The sequence below is a fragment of the Panthera tigris genome, chromosome A2, assembly GCF_018350195.1.
Source record: "Panthera tigris isolate Pti1 chromosome A2, P.tigris_Pti1_mat1.1, whole genome shotgun sequence".
Lineage (NCBI taxonomy): Eukaryota > Metazoa > Chordata > Mammalia > Carnivora > Felidae > Panthera > Panthera tigris.
The window spans coordinates 31,403,210-31,422,164 of NC_056661.1; the positions used below are offsets into that span (position 1 = coordinate 31,403,210).

The 18,955-nt window shown below is 42.2% G+C and overlaps 1 protein-coding gene across 1 annotated transcript; it reads right to left on the reverse strand.

The window, feature by feature from the left end:
* Nucleotides 1–491: 491 nt before the first annotated feature.
* On the reverse strand, nucleotides 492–16,290 carry PSMD6 (proteasome 26S subunit, non-ATPase 6). The gene is made up of 8 exons (XM_042979351.1): nucleotides 16,064–16,290; nucleotides 15,134–15,339; nucleotides 11,718–11,863; nucleotides 11,250–11,469; nucleotides 11,035–11,143; nucleotides 5,544–5,712; nucleotides 831–908; nucleotides 492–704 (listed from the first exon to the last, which is right to left on the reverse strand). The coding sequence occupies exons 1-8, from the start codon at nucleotides 16,206–16,208 to the stop codon at nucleotides 608–610; spliced, it is 1,170 nt and encodes a 389-aa protein (XP_042835285.1). The 5' UTR covers nucleotides 16,209–16,290; the 3' UTR covers nucleotides 492–607.
* Between the last annotated feature and the right edge of the window lie 2,665 nt (nucleotides 16,291–18,955).

Genomic DNA, 18,955 nt, shown 5'->3' on the forward strand with positions numbered 1-18,955 from the left:
ATAGGTTGTTGGGTTTTTTTTGATCAGTGTTCGATGAGAGTGGTATATTCTGGACTCGAGGGTTAGGCAGTTACTCCTTTGGAGGAGACTACCATGTCTTCTGTGAGGGAAAGCTTGAGATGCATTTCATTTATCTGCTGTCTTTGGTGTACCACATGGGACATGCGGTGTTTACTTATGGACCATATGGAATGTATTCTTATTTATTTTGATAGAGAGACTCCCAAGCAGCCCGTGCAGAGCCCAATGCTGGGGCTTGACTTCACAAAACCACAAGATCATGACCTGAGCCGAAACCAAGAGTCGGTTGGTTAACCAACCGAGCCACCCAGGCATGCCAAGTATGTACTCTTCTTCTAAAATTCAGGAGACTTTTGTATAAAGCTCAGATTTGAACTCCAGCTCTATCATCTCTGATTATCAAAGTGGCATTATTTTAATATCACCAGCCTCCATTCTTTAAAAGTAGGTATTAGTAAGAAAAAAGTAAATCGAAAGAAACAACAATGCAGTGTTTATTTTATACAGTTGAACTGGGCACATAGTAAAGTAAGCTATAAAAATTCCAAATAGTTATCTCTAAAGGAAATCCTTGGTTTACATGGTTTTACATATTAATTACTCTGGAAAGTTTCTGAACTCTGTTTAGTAGCAGATCTCCTTTCTTGATAGTTTCTTGGTACTGCCAGTTCTTGCTATCAGGTCTATAAATAAATTCAAGAAAAAGATGGCATTATTTACCAGTCACATTACTCCACAACAGTAGTCGGCCTGCTTTTAAAAGAATGCCCCTTATTCTGATACACAGTGATACACAAACTTAACAGTACCTGTTGGTTTCCACTATTTCATTTACTTTATCTATTTTGCAGTGTAGTCTCCCTGCAGCAATAAATCTGGAGAGTTCCCTATAATCAAGAGGGGGGGAAAAAGGCATTAGTGTTAGCCTTATACAGAATTCTTAAAAAACATAAACTGCCCTAAATACATGTTTCCACTCTCTCTCAAGGGGACATTTAGTTTGCTTCCAGGCTGAGCTATTGAATATGCAGTAGCCGAGAAGATCTTGGCATACTGCAGGCTCCTCTGCTGAGTACGAAATTTCCTATTTAGTGAATGAAATTATTCGTAAGCACATCTTTAAAGCTCCAAAGAAAAGCCTGGAGGGATAGAAACAAGTGGGGCAGGGGCACGTGTTACAACAAGAGCAGATCATGCTCTGGATTTTCAAAATCCCTTCTGAGCATGGAGGTGGAAAAAAAAAAGCTGGCAAATTATTTTTAAGACCTAAGAAGATGCCAGGCTAAATTAGGATCAGGAATGAACAGATGATATTAGTCTGTTGTGAAAAAGGTCTTTCGGAATACCTATACAGTCATGAACCCAAACCTCAAACTGAAGCTATCTAGAACATGGTCAGACAGGACTAGCATTACCAGAGATCGTCTACCAACACAGAGGGAAAAGTAAATGCTTACAGATGTACAAAAGCTGAAGACTTTGCAATGCTACCCAAGAGAATAAATGGAAAGATGACTTCTTTAAAATAATCTACTTGTAATAGAACAGCTCAATTTAAATACAAAGTATATGACATATTACTTTCCCAGACGCTAAAACATCCTGATCCTAGCATATGAACACCAACAAAAAAGAGACTGAATCGTAACAAATCTCTGACAAAAGTGCTGAGAATGGTATTAAGGCAACTAATTGTGACAAATCTCAGAAACTCTATTTAAAACCCCCCTGATAAACCTGGTTATGTAAAGAGAATTTCTACATAGTATACCATCACCAAAACCAAGTCACAAACTAAATGACAACATGGACAGAAGATGTTGGCAGTGTAAATTACAAAAAAGAAAAACCAAAAAAACAACCCACAGATCAAATGGCTCATGAAAATGTGGGCAAAGTTATATACACAAGGAAGATCCATTTTACTCATTAAAAATGCAAATCAAAGCTGTAATGCCATCATACTGGGGAGAAGAAAGTAATGTCTCCCACTTACAGAAGAGCGAGTGATATAATAAGATGCAAAGGAACTAAACGTTATTATTGAATCTTGGTATTAAGAGTGAGAAAGAATTAGCATTTTTAATAAGGAAATGTATAATTTCGGAAAATCTGGTTATGAGCTTCAAAGAGCTTGAAAGCTGAAAAAGCTATGCTATTGGGAGATAGGTACAGACAGATACACAGGTGGCACACTTACTCTCCCTCAAAAATCTATCTGATCCAACCACTGGTCTTTTTCAACTTTTTTGGGTTGTCTAAACTCACTTGTGTTCGTTTTGCAAAGACTGAAATAGTTCCATTTCCAGAGGCAGCTGCTAACCCATTTACAACTACTACTCTGGCACTGAGGTTCACACAGAAAATTACACCAAATGTAACCACCGGCAGCCTTAATGGTTGCACCCAGATCCGGGAACCTCTGAAAGCAGCTCTGACTTACACACAAGCTCTAGACACAAACTCCAGAATGCCCTCTGCAGAGGTTAGGACAGACTGCTCAACCCCAGAGCCTGACCGTGGATGCCCAAGGTGCTTGTCACTCCCAGCACCCCCAGATTTCAGAGCCTCACTTACCTGTGCCTGGACTGGTGGGGCAGACTCCTCAGTCTGGCATTCAGAACCCTGCTTGTCTGTTTCTGAACAGACACACCCTCCTAACACACCACACCCTCCTACATTTTTTGTGCTGCTGCTTCCACCGAGAAAGCCCCCTATTCCTTACCTTCTTAGGGAAATCTTAAAAATGCAATGACCTCAAGTCTAAAGGTGCACAAGGAGCCATCTGTGTCCGTTTCTCAGGCACTTGAATTACACATACTGACTCCCAGGTATGCTCATTCTGAACTCTACACCCCAAGAATAATCTGGGCGCAGCTTCCCTGCTGTTTACAACAACAAAACTTAACTAGTAAGTCCCCAGGTTTGCATGCAGGTCCCATTTCCCTGCTTTAGATCCAAACCACCTGTCCTCTCCTCTGTGCCAACCGAACACATCCCACGTTTGCTCGTCCTGCCAGCAGGGAGTATTTTCCCAAGCCTGCAGCATGGTGCCACACACACAGAAAGTATGCAGCAAGGATGAACGGAGTACTTACTGAACAAATAACCTAAAAACCAGATTTGCATCCCAGGTTTCAAGCAGAAGACCTACCAACACAAAATGGTGTAATGCAGATCACGGTAACCTTAAACCTGTCAAGAGAGTAGTGTTTACTCAAGTAATGGCTCCTTCCCATTCTCCAACAATATCTAAGGAAGTGGAAGAGTGATGGAGAATTATGTTCAAAATTACTAATTCAGACCCTTCTTAAAGGGAGGAATAAAAAGGATCCAGGAAGGGGTGCCTGGGTGGCTCAGTCCGTCAAACCTCCGACTTCGGCTCAGGTCGTCATCTCGCGGCTTGTGGGTTCAAGCCCCGCCTCCAGCTCTGTGCTGACACCTCAGAGCCTGAAGCCTGCTTCAGATTCTGTGTCTCCCGCTCTCTCTGCCCCTCCCCCGCTTGTACTCGGTCTCTCCCTCTCTCTTAAAAATAAACATAAAAAAAAAAAAAGGGATCCAGGAAAAACCCAGATGTGAATTGGGTGTCAGAAATTTATTTCTAGGTAACAACTAGAGCTCTGTGTGTACATACAACTTTTGCCTTTAGAGTCGGCCTGCAACCATGAAGGAAAAAAAGTCACATACCATCTGAAATACACCATCCAGAACTCAGGTCATCATAGTAAGTTGAACACTGCAGTATGTCTAATGGCACATTCCTGCTGTTCTGCACCTTATCCACAATGTCATTTTGAGCCTCAAATAGCCCCCAAGTAGCGAAGGCTGGATCACCTCCGTGGCACAGTTAAGAAACTGAGGAAGGGACAGAATCAGACCAAGGCCACATAGCTATTCAGTGAGAAAGCTAGAAGCAGCCAGGCCAGCCCTGGTTTTGCATGCACTACTCACCACAGTAAGCCACCCCTTCCAGTGAGTCCTGAACAGTCACATTCTTAACGGACACCCCCCATTCCAGGAACCAACTCTGCTGGGCAGTAGTTACCAGATTGGAATTTCACAGACTAGTTCAATTCAGAACTAAAACCAACCTAGGCATACCAGCCTTCTATTTTGGTAACAATAATTTTTAAAATGCAAACAAAACAATCACTGCCTTTTTTCTTTCAAAGGAAGAGTATAAGGGGATTTCTGATAGTGACAGCTCAATAGAGGAGCTCAGGTCCTACTGAAGATCTGTGTCTCTCACCCAGATGTAAACATTACCTCCAAACAAGCCTATAAGCAAATATGCATGCTGAAGCAAGTAGGGATGGAATGTACGGGTGGCTAAACTTTACTTTGAAATGTTTGAAACCTAGGATATACAGATACAGACTAAACCAGATACAACAAAATGTTAACGATACAATCAACACCGTAACCCCTTAGCATTTCCTACAGATTTGAAATTTTTCATAATAAACCAGAAAAATCCAACCCCTAAAATGAGAATGTTCTTGTTTTAAATGAAATATAGCATGATTTAACTTTACCATCTTGTTCATTGTGGGCCACTGAAAACTATCACCAACGTTTATAAGACCTGTATTTGGGAAGCACTGATCCAGATACTCTAAGGACAGCACATATTCTGAATGTGTACTCCTCCCACACCCTTGTCCAGGCCACCACCTATTTCCTCCATGAGCTACTGTACTGAACGGCCAGCTCAACTAGTCTCCCTGTCCCCTTGCAGTCTAAGACACAGCATGAAAACGTATCACTCTCATGTGTAACATCCTCCAGGGGCTTTCCACAGGGCCTAGATTAAAACCAAAGCTCCATACCATGGCCTACCAGGCCCTGCACAAACACGTATCTGCCTGACTCTCCCACAGCTCCCCCCCCCCCCCAACACTACCAATACACTGCAGCCAAACACATCTTTCTGTTCCATTGTCTCCGCAGATTCATTTCTATCTCAATTTACCTTATGTATTGATTTGCCTACCAGCTAACTCTCCCCATATAAAGAGTATTAAAGCCCATAACGACAAGGACCTGGAACAGCGCCAACCACAGCATAAAGGCTTAGCAAGTATTTGATGAATCACTGATTCAAGGGCTAAAAGTCCCATTTTTAACAACTAATGTGACCGGAATAGCAGCAGTAGCCAAAAAACCTGAGGCATTACCAGAGACAGTAGGATCTTAATGTGAGGTCTAAGAAAGGCATCAGAGTCATTACTATAGCAGCAATGTAGTCCACAGAGAAGGAACACGATACTATTGTAGTAGTAACTGGTCCTAACAACCTTTTCGCAAAATCACTTAACCTCTCCACAACTTGATATCCCCATCTGTTACTAAAAGGGGCATGTCATGAAGGCAGAAATGACAGATGACTGTTTTGATAATATTTAGAGAAAAACTCACTTTTTTTTTTTTTTTACAATTGAGGGAAGCAATGTCCATTGAGAAAATGTACAAGTTGACACATAACTTCAAGGGATCTACATTAACATAACTGTTAAACTTACTGATCAATGAATTCCACACCAACACCAAAGGCTTCTGCCATATAGCCAAGAGTTAATGACCTATAGGATTCCAGCAGCTGGCTGTATGCATGAATTCTCATTTCTCTTACATAGTATCGATAATGAGGAGCAAAAAGCCAGTCCTTTTTCATTTCCTGTTCCACAACAGCTGCAACAAATAAGATGACAAATTGTAAGAGAGAAATCAGAGACCATGTTTATAACATAAGAATTAATAGCTTTGATTCTAAGGAGCTCTTAGAAGTCACTAAAAGTGGTTAAAATATATATATGGGATATTAACGAGCAATCCACACAAATTATTTTACTACATAACTACTATGCATCACTGCTCTGAAGAGTAAGGACACGGCAGTAAACCAAAAAGCCAAGACCCTGCTACCACAGAAACTAAGTTTTCAAAGAAAAGAGATAAATGAATATACAAGACATTCTTAGAGAGTAATAAATTCTGTGTAGAAAACAGAAGAGCGACGTAACAGTGACTAGGAGGCCTTCCTGTGGTTTGGGGTGGACAGGGAACCCCTCTGAGGAAGTGGCCAAACAGCAGGAGGCACAGAGCAATGCAAATAATGCAGAAGTCCCAAGGCAGGAAGAGCCCAGCTCGGCCCAGAATAGAAAGGAGGACAGATTCAAAACACAGCAACACAGAGACAGATATGGGGAGAAGGAAGGTAACCAAGACCAAAAAAATAAAAAATATACTTATGTTTCTGGCTTTAACAAGATGCAAATCCCTGGAGAAGGAGAACTGTTTTGTTTCTTGGTTTGGGAGGTTTTTTGGAGGCAGGGAAAGGGAGATTCACAGTGTTCATGTGGATTCCCCTTTTAGACATCCAAATGAAGATATTAAGGAGACATTCAGGCATGGGTCTGGCGCTCACTGGAAAGTTTGAGGCTGGAGACATGAATTTGGAAATCACTGCCATCCAGATGTACTTGACAGAATGAAGACGGGGACAAGAGCAATGACCAAGTCTGAGGCAGTCACTAAGAGGTCTGACAAAGGATAAGGTGGTAGGTCTGGGGAAAACAAAGGTGTGTTATCGTTCAAGAGAACAAAGATGCGGGCATGATGCAAAGGCTGGTCAACATCAAAGGAGAGAAGGCTGAGTGAAGCAATGCGTGGTTTAGCAACATGGAAACCAATGGCCCTATAACAAGATAATGCTTATTCACATGAATAAAATAAATGCATAAATATCAAGTCATTATGTTGTATAGCTTAAACTTACACAATATGTCCTATCTCCATAAAACTGGAAAATACATCAAGAAAACCCAGGGAGGAGACAGGGAATCTGTTGGTCAGGATGGGTCATATCCATAAGCCTAACATAAAACATCTTCTGTCATTTATGTGCCATTTAAAAGAACACTGAAGAGTTAAATATAAACCATCCCTGGAAACAAGAAATGAATAAAATATCAACATAATTATTTTCCTCCTCTCAGACTGGTTAGCAGTACGGGGGCAAGGGGCCAGGCTCTCTTAAAATGATTTAAGTTGAGAGTAGAAATGGTTTATACATAAAATAAATCCATGGGGACACAGAATATAGTCAATAATGTATTAACTTTGTATGGTGACAGATGGTAACAAGATTTATATGGTGATCATTTCACAATGTATATAAACATCAAATCACCATGTTGTCCACCTGAAACTGACATTGCATTTCAGTTATACTTCAATAAAAAAGTGTAAATGTAAATTGGCAGAGTATTTCTGGAGGGCAACAGTGATCAAGATGTATTGTGTTTATACTTTGTAAAATTCACTTTCTTGGGTTTCTTCCTAAGGAAATAAGTGGAAATAGAAAAAATGAATTATAAGAGAATGTTCAAAACAAAGTTGTTCACAATAGGAGAAAACTGTAAACAGCGTAATTTTTCATCAGTAGAGGATGGATTATGGCACATCCAACACGCTGAAACAGAAGGTCTTTTAAGAGGGTAACCAGAGGGGCGCCTGGGTGGCTCAGTCGGTTAAGCGTCTGACTTCAGCTCAGGTCACGATCTCGCGGTCCGTGAGTTCGAGCCCCACGTCGGGCTCTGGGCTGATGGCTCAGAGCCTGGAGCCTGCTTCCGATTCTGTGTCTCCCTCTCTCTCTGCCCCTCGCCCGTTCATGCTCTGTCTCTCTCTGTCTCAAAAATAAATAAAACCTTAAAAAAAGAAAAAAATTAAAAAAAAAAAAAAAAAAGAGGGTAACCAGAACGTCCAAGGAGCTCCACGTGTTTGATTTGCCACCACATATGTAGTGTCTGATACGTGACAGCTGCTTACAAATACTAACTCAATGACCAACTATTTTTATAGAGACATGAAAAGATATTCACGTTATACTGAGAAGAGAAAAAAAAGCGACTTAGGAAACAGCATGTAAAATACACCCACATATGTTTAACGATGGTGTTACATGCTTGTATCTGTGGACACAAATGTCCCTGAAGGACACATTTGAAACTTGAGAGCAGTAAACACCTCTAGAGAAAGGACCCTGGCAAGCATCAGTTAGGGAGACCCATTTTCTTCTTTAAATAACATTCTTTGAAATTTCTCCATGCGTACGTACAACCTTGGGTTTTTTGTTATGTTGTTTTCCATTTCTTCAAGTATGTTTGAATGAATAAAAGATTTGGAAAGATCTATAAAATGGTTCTCTCTGGAAGAATTTGATGAGTGAACACAGGTATGGATGTGGGAATAGGATTTTCTCTATTTTTAATTTTAAAAACAATCATATATTACCTAGAAAAAGATGCAGTTTCCTTTTTCAAATGAAATATTTTAAAGCACACTCTATAACCATCTGGAGAAGCAAAAAAGGCTCATAAAACCCAATAAACCCTACATGTCTCACTATACTAGAGAAGAAATGATACAAATAATGACTTTGTCATCAAAAAAATTTAACCATTCTGTCTTCTGCATCTAAAGTATCTGGGCAACATATTAATCTGGTAGAGATAAAAACTGTTATCCACAATGTTTAAATAAAAGACTGATTAGGGATGGGGAGCGTAGGAGGAGGTTAATACCTTAACCAGTTTCCAAAGCCATCAATTTCATATACGATAGTATTTTTTCCTCACTTTTCTCTTAAGTTATTGATTTAATTAACGCAACAGACATTTGTACAGAGCACTTACTAATATACAGGCAATGTACTGGTAGTCAAGTTCATTACAAAGATTAAAAAAAAAAAAACTCCCAACAATTCTAGTTGGAAGAGACAAACTAAGAAAGAACCACAAAGTCATGTGCTCTTGTAAAAATGGGTCGTATGACCAATAAGCACACAAGAGGTTCAACATCAGACAGATCAGAGTCAGAGAAATGTCAAAACCACCAGATAGCACTTCACACCCACTAAGATGTCTATAATCACAAAGACACAGTAACAAGTACTGGACGTGAGGAAACAAACTTGCACACGCGGCTGGTGGAGACTTGAAATGATACAGCTGCTTTGGAAAACAGCTTAGCAGTTCCTGAAATATTAATCAAAGAATTACCACATGATCCAGGAGTTTCACTACTAAGTACATATACACACGAGAGAAATGAAAACAAAGGTCTGCACGAAACACACACAAATGCCCATCACAGCCAAAAAGGAGAGACAACCCAATGTTCATCAACTGATGAAGGGGTTTTAAAAGTGTAGTATATCCATACAATGGAGTATCATTCAGCCATAAAACTAAATGCAGCACTGGTAGATGTCACAACAAGATGACCGATGAAATGGGCAACAGAAACCAGGCACAAAGTGCCACATATATGTGACGCCATTTATAGGAAATGTCAGAGTAAAAATATGCAAATCCATGGAGATAGAAAGATTAGTGGTAGCTGGGGGAAGAATGGGAAGTGACAGCTCAATGCTTCCAGATTTCCTTTCAGGGTGAAGATATTTAGGAATTCATGACGACTGCACAACTTTATCCAATAAGGCCACCAAATTTTACACTTGAAACAGGTGAACTTTATGGTATGTAATTTATTTCTCAGTAAAAAAAGAGGAAGGGGCATGAAATAAGAGCTCCTCAGGAATGCAGGGGAGGGATTCATTCTGAAGAGGGGAAAGGCCCCACATTTGAGCGCAGTAATGACCAGGAGACCCACAAGCATAAAAAAGGAAGAACGATAATTCTGCAATACAATCCTGTGTGCAAACACACCTGAGTATGCATGAGAAGATGAAGCCAAGCAGGAAACGCATCATGGTAACGGCCCTGTTCCCACGTCACATTAGGTAAGTGACATCAATTCTCAAAAAGCAGCCTAACTTTTAGTGCATAGAGAAAGCACTCCACAAACATCAGGCCAAAACCCACTTCAAAAATCGAACAAGCATTAGAGTCCCATCCCCACCCTTAACAATTCTCGTGAAAGCTATCTATTGAAGCAAATACTTTCTGGAATTTGCTGCATAAGCAAGAAAATGTATCAATGCCAAGTTCTTCAAGTTTCAGGAAGATCATTTAGGAAGGACCTTTGGGTTGACTTGATGCAAGGCAATTTTTTTATCATCTTAGTATTTGTGCTCAACAACAGAAAACCAAATGACCACAAAGGAATGGGGACGACAGGAAAATCAAGCAGATTTGGGTAGGATCATTTAACTACTTTTGGAGGGATACCACAAGTACTTTCACGAAATTATTTTCTCAACTCACAGCCCTTGAAAATGATTTGCAAATCAGCCAAAGATTTACATACTGCATAAAGAATGACTCACTGTTGAATTCAAGGCTCAATTAACATTAACCCAACAGGAAATGAAGGATTCCCTCACATCTTTCCCCATAAAACTCAATACTTGTAACTGACTATGTGCTCACTTCTGACTTCTACCCCCTTAAGACTCTCAATCAGGGAGTCTACCAAACTTCCTCATCAGAGGGCCAGACGGTAAACATTTTGAAGCCACTGACAGGCACAAAGCCCTCTGTCACATATTCTTCTCAGTTCTTTAAAAAAAAAAACATTTTGTTATTTTTTTAGTTCTTTAAAAAAAATTTTAAACGGGTATCTGGGTTGCTCAGTTGGTTAAGCACGTGATTCAACTTTGGCTCGGGTCATGATCTCACAGAGATGGAGACCCGCATCAGGCTCTGTGCTGAGCTGATACCAAGGCTGCTTGGTATTCTCTCTCCCCCTCCTGCTTGCACATGGGCACTCTCTCAAGATAAATGAACTTAAAAAAAAGCTTTTTTCAAACAAACCTTTAACAGTGTGAACATCAATCTTGCCTACTGGGCTATACAAAAACAGGTCATAGCCTGCTCACCCCACTCCCTAAACAAAAGGGGCAAAACATTAGCCGCACCGATCAAAGACCAGCAGCTACCTGCGCAGTGTTTTTCACATATATAAAAAGTCACCTTAGTTATCTGCACACCGAATCAGGATTAAGACGAAGACAGACAACCAACATGAGCAACTGAACTCTATCCTTACCTAACGACTGGAAGAAAACCGAGTAACGACATTCATAGAGGGAAAACAGATACTGCCGAACTGCCGGAAGGCTGTGCAACACCTCCAGGATCTCTGCTCCTTTAATCACCTACAAATTAAAAAGAAAGAAACACAAATGTGTGCTTTCGTGAGTACTTAAGTTAGAAAAGCAGGGAGTAGTTTTTAAATAGGAGTATTAAAGATGTAGTCGTTACCTTTTCCCGGAGATCAGGTCTTTCTAAGGCAATCATGCTGACATAGACAGTGTAAGTCACAAAGGTTTTATAATCCATAAGTTCATAGGATGTAAATGTTGAAACTGTGTCAAGGAAGAGTTCAGCTGCCTGTTTGAAATCACGAATAGCCACACAGTAAAGACCTTGATATACTTTTAGGCGGTTTCTCCTGTCCCAATCTCCTCCTTCCTCTATTAAGCTATAAATAAAAAATAGTAAGGTCACAATCTGGAAATAGTCAAGGCCACTTTTTATCAATTTTGTGTTATTTTCAAAGAGAAAACAACAACTTGAATCAAAAAATATTTAAAGAAAATATTTTACTAAATAAGTACTTGAATTATTTGACCAATTTATTAGTTGTAAATAAAAGAGGCAAATTTCTTACATCGGTTTCTTATTTATAGCATAATTGAGAGAGAATATATCCCCAGCATTAAAGAGTACCTTTTGGCCTTCTCTGTGTTTCGTGTGATGAGATCATTATCCATATAAAATAAGCCAATCCTAAGAAGATAAAACACAATATCCAGTCGGTGACCCAAGGCCACGGTTTTGTCATATGTCTTGCGAAAGGCTGTCAGAGCACCCTCCTGTCAAGAAAAGCAAGGCAACAGGTGAGAAAAGTTGAAAGTTTCAAAAACTATCAGCTGTCTGGAATTTTCTTAACAATGGGTAGAAGGAACAGGTAGGAGCAGGGATAAAATAACTTAGGCATAAACTGATAATTGTCGAAAGTGGGTGATAACTACATGAAGGTTCATTGTACTTTTCTCTCCACTTGTACAAAAAATACATCAAATATGCCTAAACATATACTCAACATTCTAAAAAATAATGTAAGAAAAATATTCACAATTTATTCACAATTATTTCAATATTCTTTGCTCCACATTTTTAGTACTTTTCCTCTTAATTATACTATACTTTATTGTAAATGATCACACTACTTAAAAGGTTAATAGAAACTTTCCCTAAATCATTGTCTATGAAAGTACAAAGGAATGTTTATTTAATTTTATGTTAAAGCACTGTGGGATGAGATTTTTTTTTTAAGTTTACGTACTTTGAGAGAAAGCATGAGCTGGGGAAGGATGGGGGAGTGGAGGGAGAAGGGGAGAAGGGGAGAAGGGGAGAGGGGGAGAGAGGGAGAGAGGGGGAGAGGGGGGGAGGGGGGGAGAGGGGGAGAGGGGGGGAGGGGGGGAGAGGGGGAGGGGGGGAGAGGGGGAGAGAGGGGGAGAGGGGGAGAGGGGGAGAGAGAGGGAAAGGGGGGGGGGGGGAGAGAGGGAAAGACAGAGAATGAATGAATGAATATCCCAAGCAGGCTCCACTGCCAGCTGGAAACCCAACGCAAGGCTCAAATTCACTCACCGTGCGATCACGACCTGAACTGAAATCTAGGGCCAGAGACTTAACTGACTGATCCATACAGGTGCCCCTAAGATGTTTCTACTGCTTTAAAAATACCAACGTAAATACAATCATTTGTCTATACTTGGTACTCTTTTTTTTCTAGTGTTTATTTTTGAGAGAGAGAGAGCATGAGCATGTGCACAAGACGGGGAGGGATCCCAATGAGGCTCTGCGCTGACAGCAGAGTCCGATGTGGGGCTCAAACTCATGAACCCTGAGATCATGACCTCAACCGAAGACAGGGGCTTAACCCATTGAGCCACCCAGACACCCCTATACTTGGTACTTCTTAGTATGTGTCTGGCCTTGTTTTATGTGATTATAAATTACACCTCTTAAATTAATAATAGGGGCTAGCAAGACAATGGGCACAGCCAGCACTCAGATCTTGGTTTCTAAGTACAACTCCCTTCCCACCCTGAGAAACAGATGATTCCAGGTTTGGAGAGTAAAAATAACAGGTGAGCCTGTAACATCCTCTCATATGAGAAAATAAGGATGACCAATGAGATGTCAAACAAAAAAAACCTTCTTGAAGGAGTTTCCACTAACCCATCTGTAACAAAATGAGCACCATGAAGAATAAGGACTGTAGTCAATGGTAACACAGTGAATAATAAAAATCCATTAAGTAAGAGTAAATAACATATTAAAAATGAGAGTAGGGGCGCCTAGGTGGCTCAGTTAAGTGACCGACTCATGATTTCGGCTCAGGTCATGACCTCAAGGTTCCTGAGTTCAAGGCCCGAGTCGGGCTCTATGCTGGCAGTGCAGAGCCTGCTTAGGATTCTCTCTCTCCCTCTCTCTGTGCCCCTCCCCTGCTCACGCTCCCCCCCCCCAAAATGAAAAAATGAAAAGTTACTTAATAAGCATGGAAAATGATAGGAGCACATCACCAAGGGATAACCCCTGATGTTGACTCAACCGTGTCCTTGTTGAAACTCAAATCCAGAATCAACAGCTTTAAGTTGCTCACTCACACGTAATAACGTACCCTCTTTAAAACCAAAGCACATCACACAACTGGGAAAACCACACAAACTATCAGCTATTTTTACACTCTTCTGATTTTTCCAAATTTTTAGTGACCACATATCACATGTACAAGAAGAAAAACTTGTTTTAAGCCTAAAATAACAATAACTCTTGTCATTAACATTTAAGCACTCTTTGCCGGGTACGAAGCTAAGCTCTCTGCCCCATCTTTAACCCTCACTAAGTACGAACTGTCGTTATCCCCATTTTACAGATGAGGAAATGGAGGGCCCAGTAAATCATAATTACTGAAACCAGAACTCTAACCCGGCCCATCTGATCCAAGAATCCACACTATTACACTTTTTTATACTGATGCCACGACATCTGTCATCTAAATACTTCAGGAGGCACAACTTAAAATTAATGACATTCAAAGCCCATCCTCTTACCCACTATTAACACAGCTGCTAAATTAAAAATTCAAAAGATCTAACACCTGTAGGTATTTCCTCTCATGCACTGACGGGAAAGAAACCAGGTTGCCTGATATGTGGAAGAACCGGCCATATATATGAAGACAAAAATCCTTCCCTATCCCAGCAACGTCATTTCCCAGAATACTCTCGAGAGAACATGAGCGTATATACACAAGGAAGCCCATTGAAGCAACCAGCACAAACAGCTGAAAAAAACATACACGTCCACTATTGGCTGAAGGGCCAAGGAAACAGCCCTACAGTGGACTACTAGCTAGGAATTACCCAGAATGAGCGAGTTATGTACGTTAACGTGGAAAGATCACGACGTAATGCTGAATGAAAAAGTAAACAAACAACATGGGTGCCCTAACGTCCCACTTATTTAAAACAATTTTTTTAAGTAGTCTCTACGGGGGCTCAAACTCACCACCCTGAGACCAAGGGTCAACATGCTCCACGGAGCCAGCCAGAAGCCCCTAAAAAGTTTTTTTTTTTTTTTGAAACACTATCCTACCTAGTTTCTACAGGTACATTTACATGCCTGTAATAAAAGAAGTAAAAAGGTTACCTTTCAGGAGGCAGGGAACAAAGAAAAATCAAATAGAACTTCAGCATTAACTGTCATGTTCGGTGTCTTAGAAGGCGACTCTTACTTCCATAAAGAGTAATTTTTTAACTCCACCAAAAGAGCCGATGTTTTCCAAGCAAGGTGAGAAAGAAAGGTGCACTACTGGGAATGATCCCGTGGTTGTCGAAGCGGTACACAACAACGTCTGCACCTGCACTTCCGTGTTTAATGGCACTCCTGACAGAGTAGAGCAACAGAACTTTCTCTTTACTCACTTTTGTGCTCATTCACGAGGCCAGGTAAGCACATTACCTTTGTCTTTTAAGAAGGATGTTAATTTTTTACGTGAGACGTTATTAACCTAGAAAAGTGCTTATCTGCGGCTATACAAGGTGGTGGGGGGCGGGGGGACCACCTGGGCTCACCTTGTCACCTATCCGGCACAGGTACTCGGCCTTCGCCATCATGGCATCCCGGATTTCGCTCTCTCCCAGATTCTTCTCTGCATCTTCCAGCTCCTCGTCCAAACGTTTCAACTCTTCCTCATTCGCCTTCTTCATCTTACTGAGCAGGTCTGTATCCATCTGCCAGTCGAGGGATTTGCACAGGGCTTCGTAATAAGGAGCCATGTCTGCGAGCCAAAGAGAGGGCCGTGACTTACGAGCGGGCGCCCCTGGTACCCTCAGGTCCGTGCCCACCCCCCTCTTCGTCTCGCACGAGCCGCTGTCCTCCCCGTCACCGGGAAGGAACGGGACAGAGGCCGGCGAAGGGCCTGGCGAAACGTAAACGCCTGCTGCTGGGAGGCTGGCATCGAAGCCAGTCCTGGCTGGGGACAGGGCAATCCTGTTTGCCTCCGGCCGGCTTCTGTTCCAAAACAGCCTTCAAGCAGCGGAAAGAAGCCAGTCTGTGCACACGCGCCGCCAGGCCTGTTCAAGGATACAGAGCCCAGGGCCAGTGCCTGCGACGCACGACTCCGCGACCCCAGACTTGCCCTCCGTGCGGACAGCTGGCCCCTCTTACAGGACCGCCCCCGCCCAGGCCTAGCCGCTGAGGACCGCAGGTCCCGAGGCTTTCTTCTGTGCCGGCCACGCAGCTCGGCACCTCTGCACTCCCGCCCAAGCCGCCTTCAGAGGAGAAGGGCCGCCACACACGCAGACCCCTCTGACGGCACGGCGCCAGGGCCCCGAGGGCACCCCTAAGGGAGGGAAGGTCCTGAGAGCCCGAGAAGGCGAGCCTGGTCTCCGGGGGCCCGTCACGGGGCGCCCCGAGCCCCTGCGGGGAAAATGCCCGCGGGCTCCGGGAAGCGGGGCCAGCCCGGGCCTAGGCCGCTGACTCGGCGCTCGCGCGGGCCTCACTATTATCCCGGACGGCCGCCATCAGCTCGTCGCGCACGGCCGCGTCTCCGCGGTGCTCGGGCAGGCTGAGCAGGAAACGCAGCTGCGCGATGCGCAGGTCGGGGTTCTTGGGCAGACCCTCCTCCTCGAGGTTCTCCAGCGGCATCTCGGCGGCGGCAGCGGTAGCGGCTGAGGGCGAACGGCAACTCGACGCTGATCCGCGGCGGCTACGGCAGCGGAAGCGGGAGGAGTCGGCGAGCGCGCCCGGCAGCCTCCGGCCCGACTTCCGGTCCCGGGTCAGCCTCCGCCAGCGGCGTCCTCTGCTGGACGCGCTACGGAACACCTCGCCCGGCATGAGCGCCGGCGCCCCCGTGTGGTCCCAAACGGCTTTCCCTCGCTCTAGGCCCCCTAGAGTCCCTGTATGCTAGAGGCCCAACTCCCAAGTTCGATTTTCCAAAAGTCTCCCTCCCTCGCTTTTTAGCTAATGTACTTTTCATTCCGTTCCTAAGTGACAGGAGCTGGCAAAGTTTTTGAAAATCTCACCACCACCACCACCATCATCATCGTCAATAACAGCAACAATAAAAACAGACACCAAAATTTGTGGCATCCGTACTCTGCCCGAGCAAGGCCGTGTATCAGCTATTCAGCAATGCCAGGGGAAAAACCTCTGTCCACAGCTGCAAAACCCACGTTCTTTCCTCTAGTCTAAGGAAATGGCACCCCGAATTCCAGCCTTAATACAACAACATTAACATTTTGTTTATGCATCATTTAAACCATTGCACGCCCGCATTTTCAGCCTTTTTGTTCATGTTGCTATAGGGTCTTCAGACTCGGTACTAGTTACATGAAATTCCATCTGGTGAATTTGCCATAATTTACTTTTACTCTTCCCTCCATGAGAGGTACCTTTAGGTCGGCCATGGTTATTGTTTTCCTACTATAAAAACTGAGATGAGGCACCTGGGTGGCTCCGTGGGTTAAGCTTTTGGCTCAGGTAATGATCTCACGGTCCATGAGTTCGAGCCCGACATCAGGCTCTGTGCTGACAGCTCAGAGCCGGAAGCCTGCTTTGGATTCTGTGTCTCCCTCTCTCTCTGCCCCTCCCCCACTCGTGTGTGTGTGTGTGTGTGTGTGTGTGTGTGTGTGTGCGCGCGTGCTCTCTCTCAAAAATAAATATTAAAAAAAAATGAAAAAAACAACTGGGATGAACATCCTTGGGTGCATACATCATTTGATATTTTGCGGTTATTTCCCTTAGCATGCATTCCCATGCAGGATTAACAAACAAAGGGAAAGAACGTTCTATGAGTTTTAAAAATGTAATGTCACATGGTTTTCCAGAGGAGTTGAGCCAGTTTATATAGGCAGTGAAAATTTGGGACAGCAGTAGGCATCATACCATACATTTTTAAATTATTTACTTGTTTTGGTAAAAATAAGCATTTTGAGGACCCCTCAGATGACAGAGAAAATATAAAGAACACAGAAAAAAATTACTAGCACTCCATCATGTTAAGCTTTCAGTGAAGAACTTTCTAAGCCATCTTTCATTCATTCACTCATTCAACAAATATTATTGCATGGCTGCAAAGTACCAGGTGCTATGAACAGAGAGAGAGAGAGAGAGAGAGAGAGAAGGAGAAAGAGAGAGAGAGGGAGAGGGAATCCCAAGCAGGCTCCACACTCAGTCTGCTCCCAATTCAGGGGTTGATCCCATGACAGTGGGATCATGACCTGAGCCAAAATCAAGAGTCAGACCATCAAGGGACTGAGTCATCCAGGTACCCATTTAAAAAAAATTTTTTGTTTTAGATTTCATTGTTTTCATGTACCAACTTTTATTCCATCAATCCTTAATTGCTATCAATTTGGATAATTTTTATTTCCTCAGTCTTATCAGTACCATACTACTGATCATGTATGTGTATAAATTTACATATTTATACAATTATTCCTTAATCCAAATCCCTAAAAGTGTAATTTCTGAATAAGAGAGTCTAAGCATTTTATATTTCGACATACTGTGTAAGAATTATATAAATTAGTTTTCAGAAAAATGACAGAGCAATTTACGGTCCCACCAGTATTAAACAGGGGACCCATCTCCCTCTTTATCAGTACACTTTTGTCAACCATTTTAAGCTTTGGCAACAATAGCAATGTTGCTTTTCATTTACATTTATTTTATTATCATAAGGTTGAATTCTTTTCACATTTCTACTACTATATGTATTTCTTATGTATTTCCTCTTATGAAATGCCTCTTTTGCTTTGTCAATTCTTCTATGGAATTTTCTTATTAATTTGTAAGCACTCTTCATATCTTAAGGATCTGAACTGTCAAGTGTTGCAAATTTCCCTATTGTTTTACATTTTTCTGCAATCTTCTCAACATAAAAGTTTACCATGTTTATATAGTTAAATTTATCAATCTTTTCCTTTATGGTCTCTGTTCTCACAGTCAGGTCTTAGTAAGATCTTTCCAACATCATGGTTTGGAAAGTATTAACCCACGTTTCCTCAAATATATTGCTGTTTCTTTCTTTGTTTCTTTCTTTCAGTGCTTTAGTCTTTGATCCATCTGGAACATAAGTCTAAAAATACATAAAATATTTTCATAATTTACTAGGCAAAAAATATACATATATTATGATCATATTTTTCTAATCCGGAACTCATTACTTGACATAAGACTTGACAGCAAAGAATATTTGCAGTTAGCTCTATCTTAACAAAATAGGCCTGTTCTCAAATGTCTACCCTCCTGCTGATGGAACTCCTGGGAGTGGCTGCTGTGTCACATGACCCAGAACTGATTAGACCAAGTGAAGCCAAAGGAAACCAATTCATTGTCTGGTTGGCAGTTCATGACTAATCTGGCTTATCTCAACTAGATGAGCTGGTTGG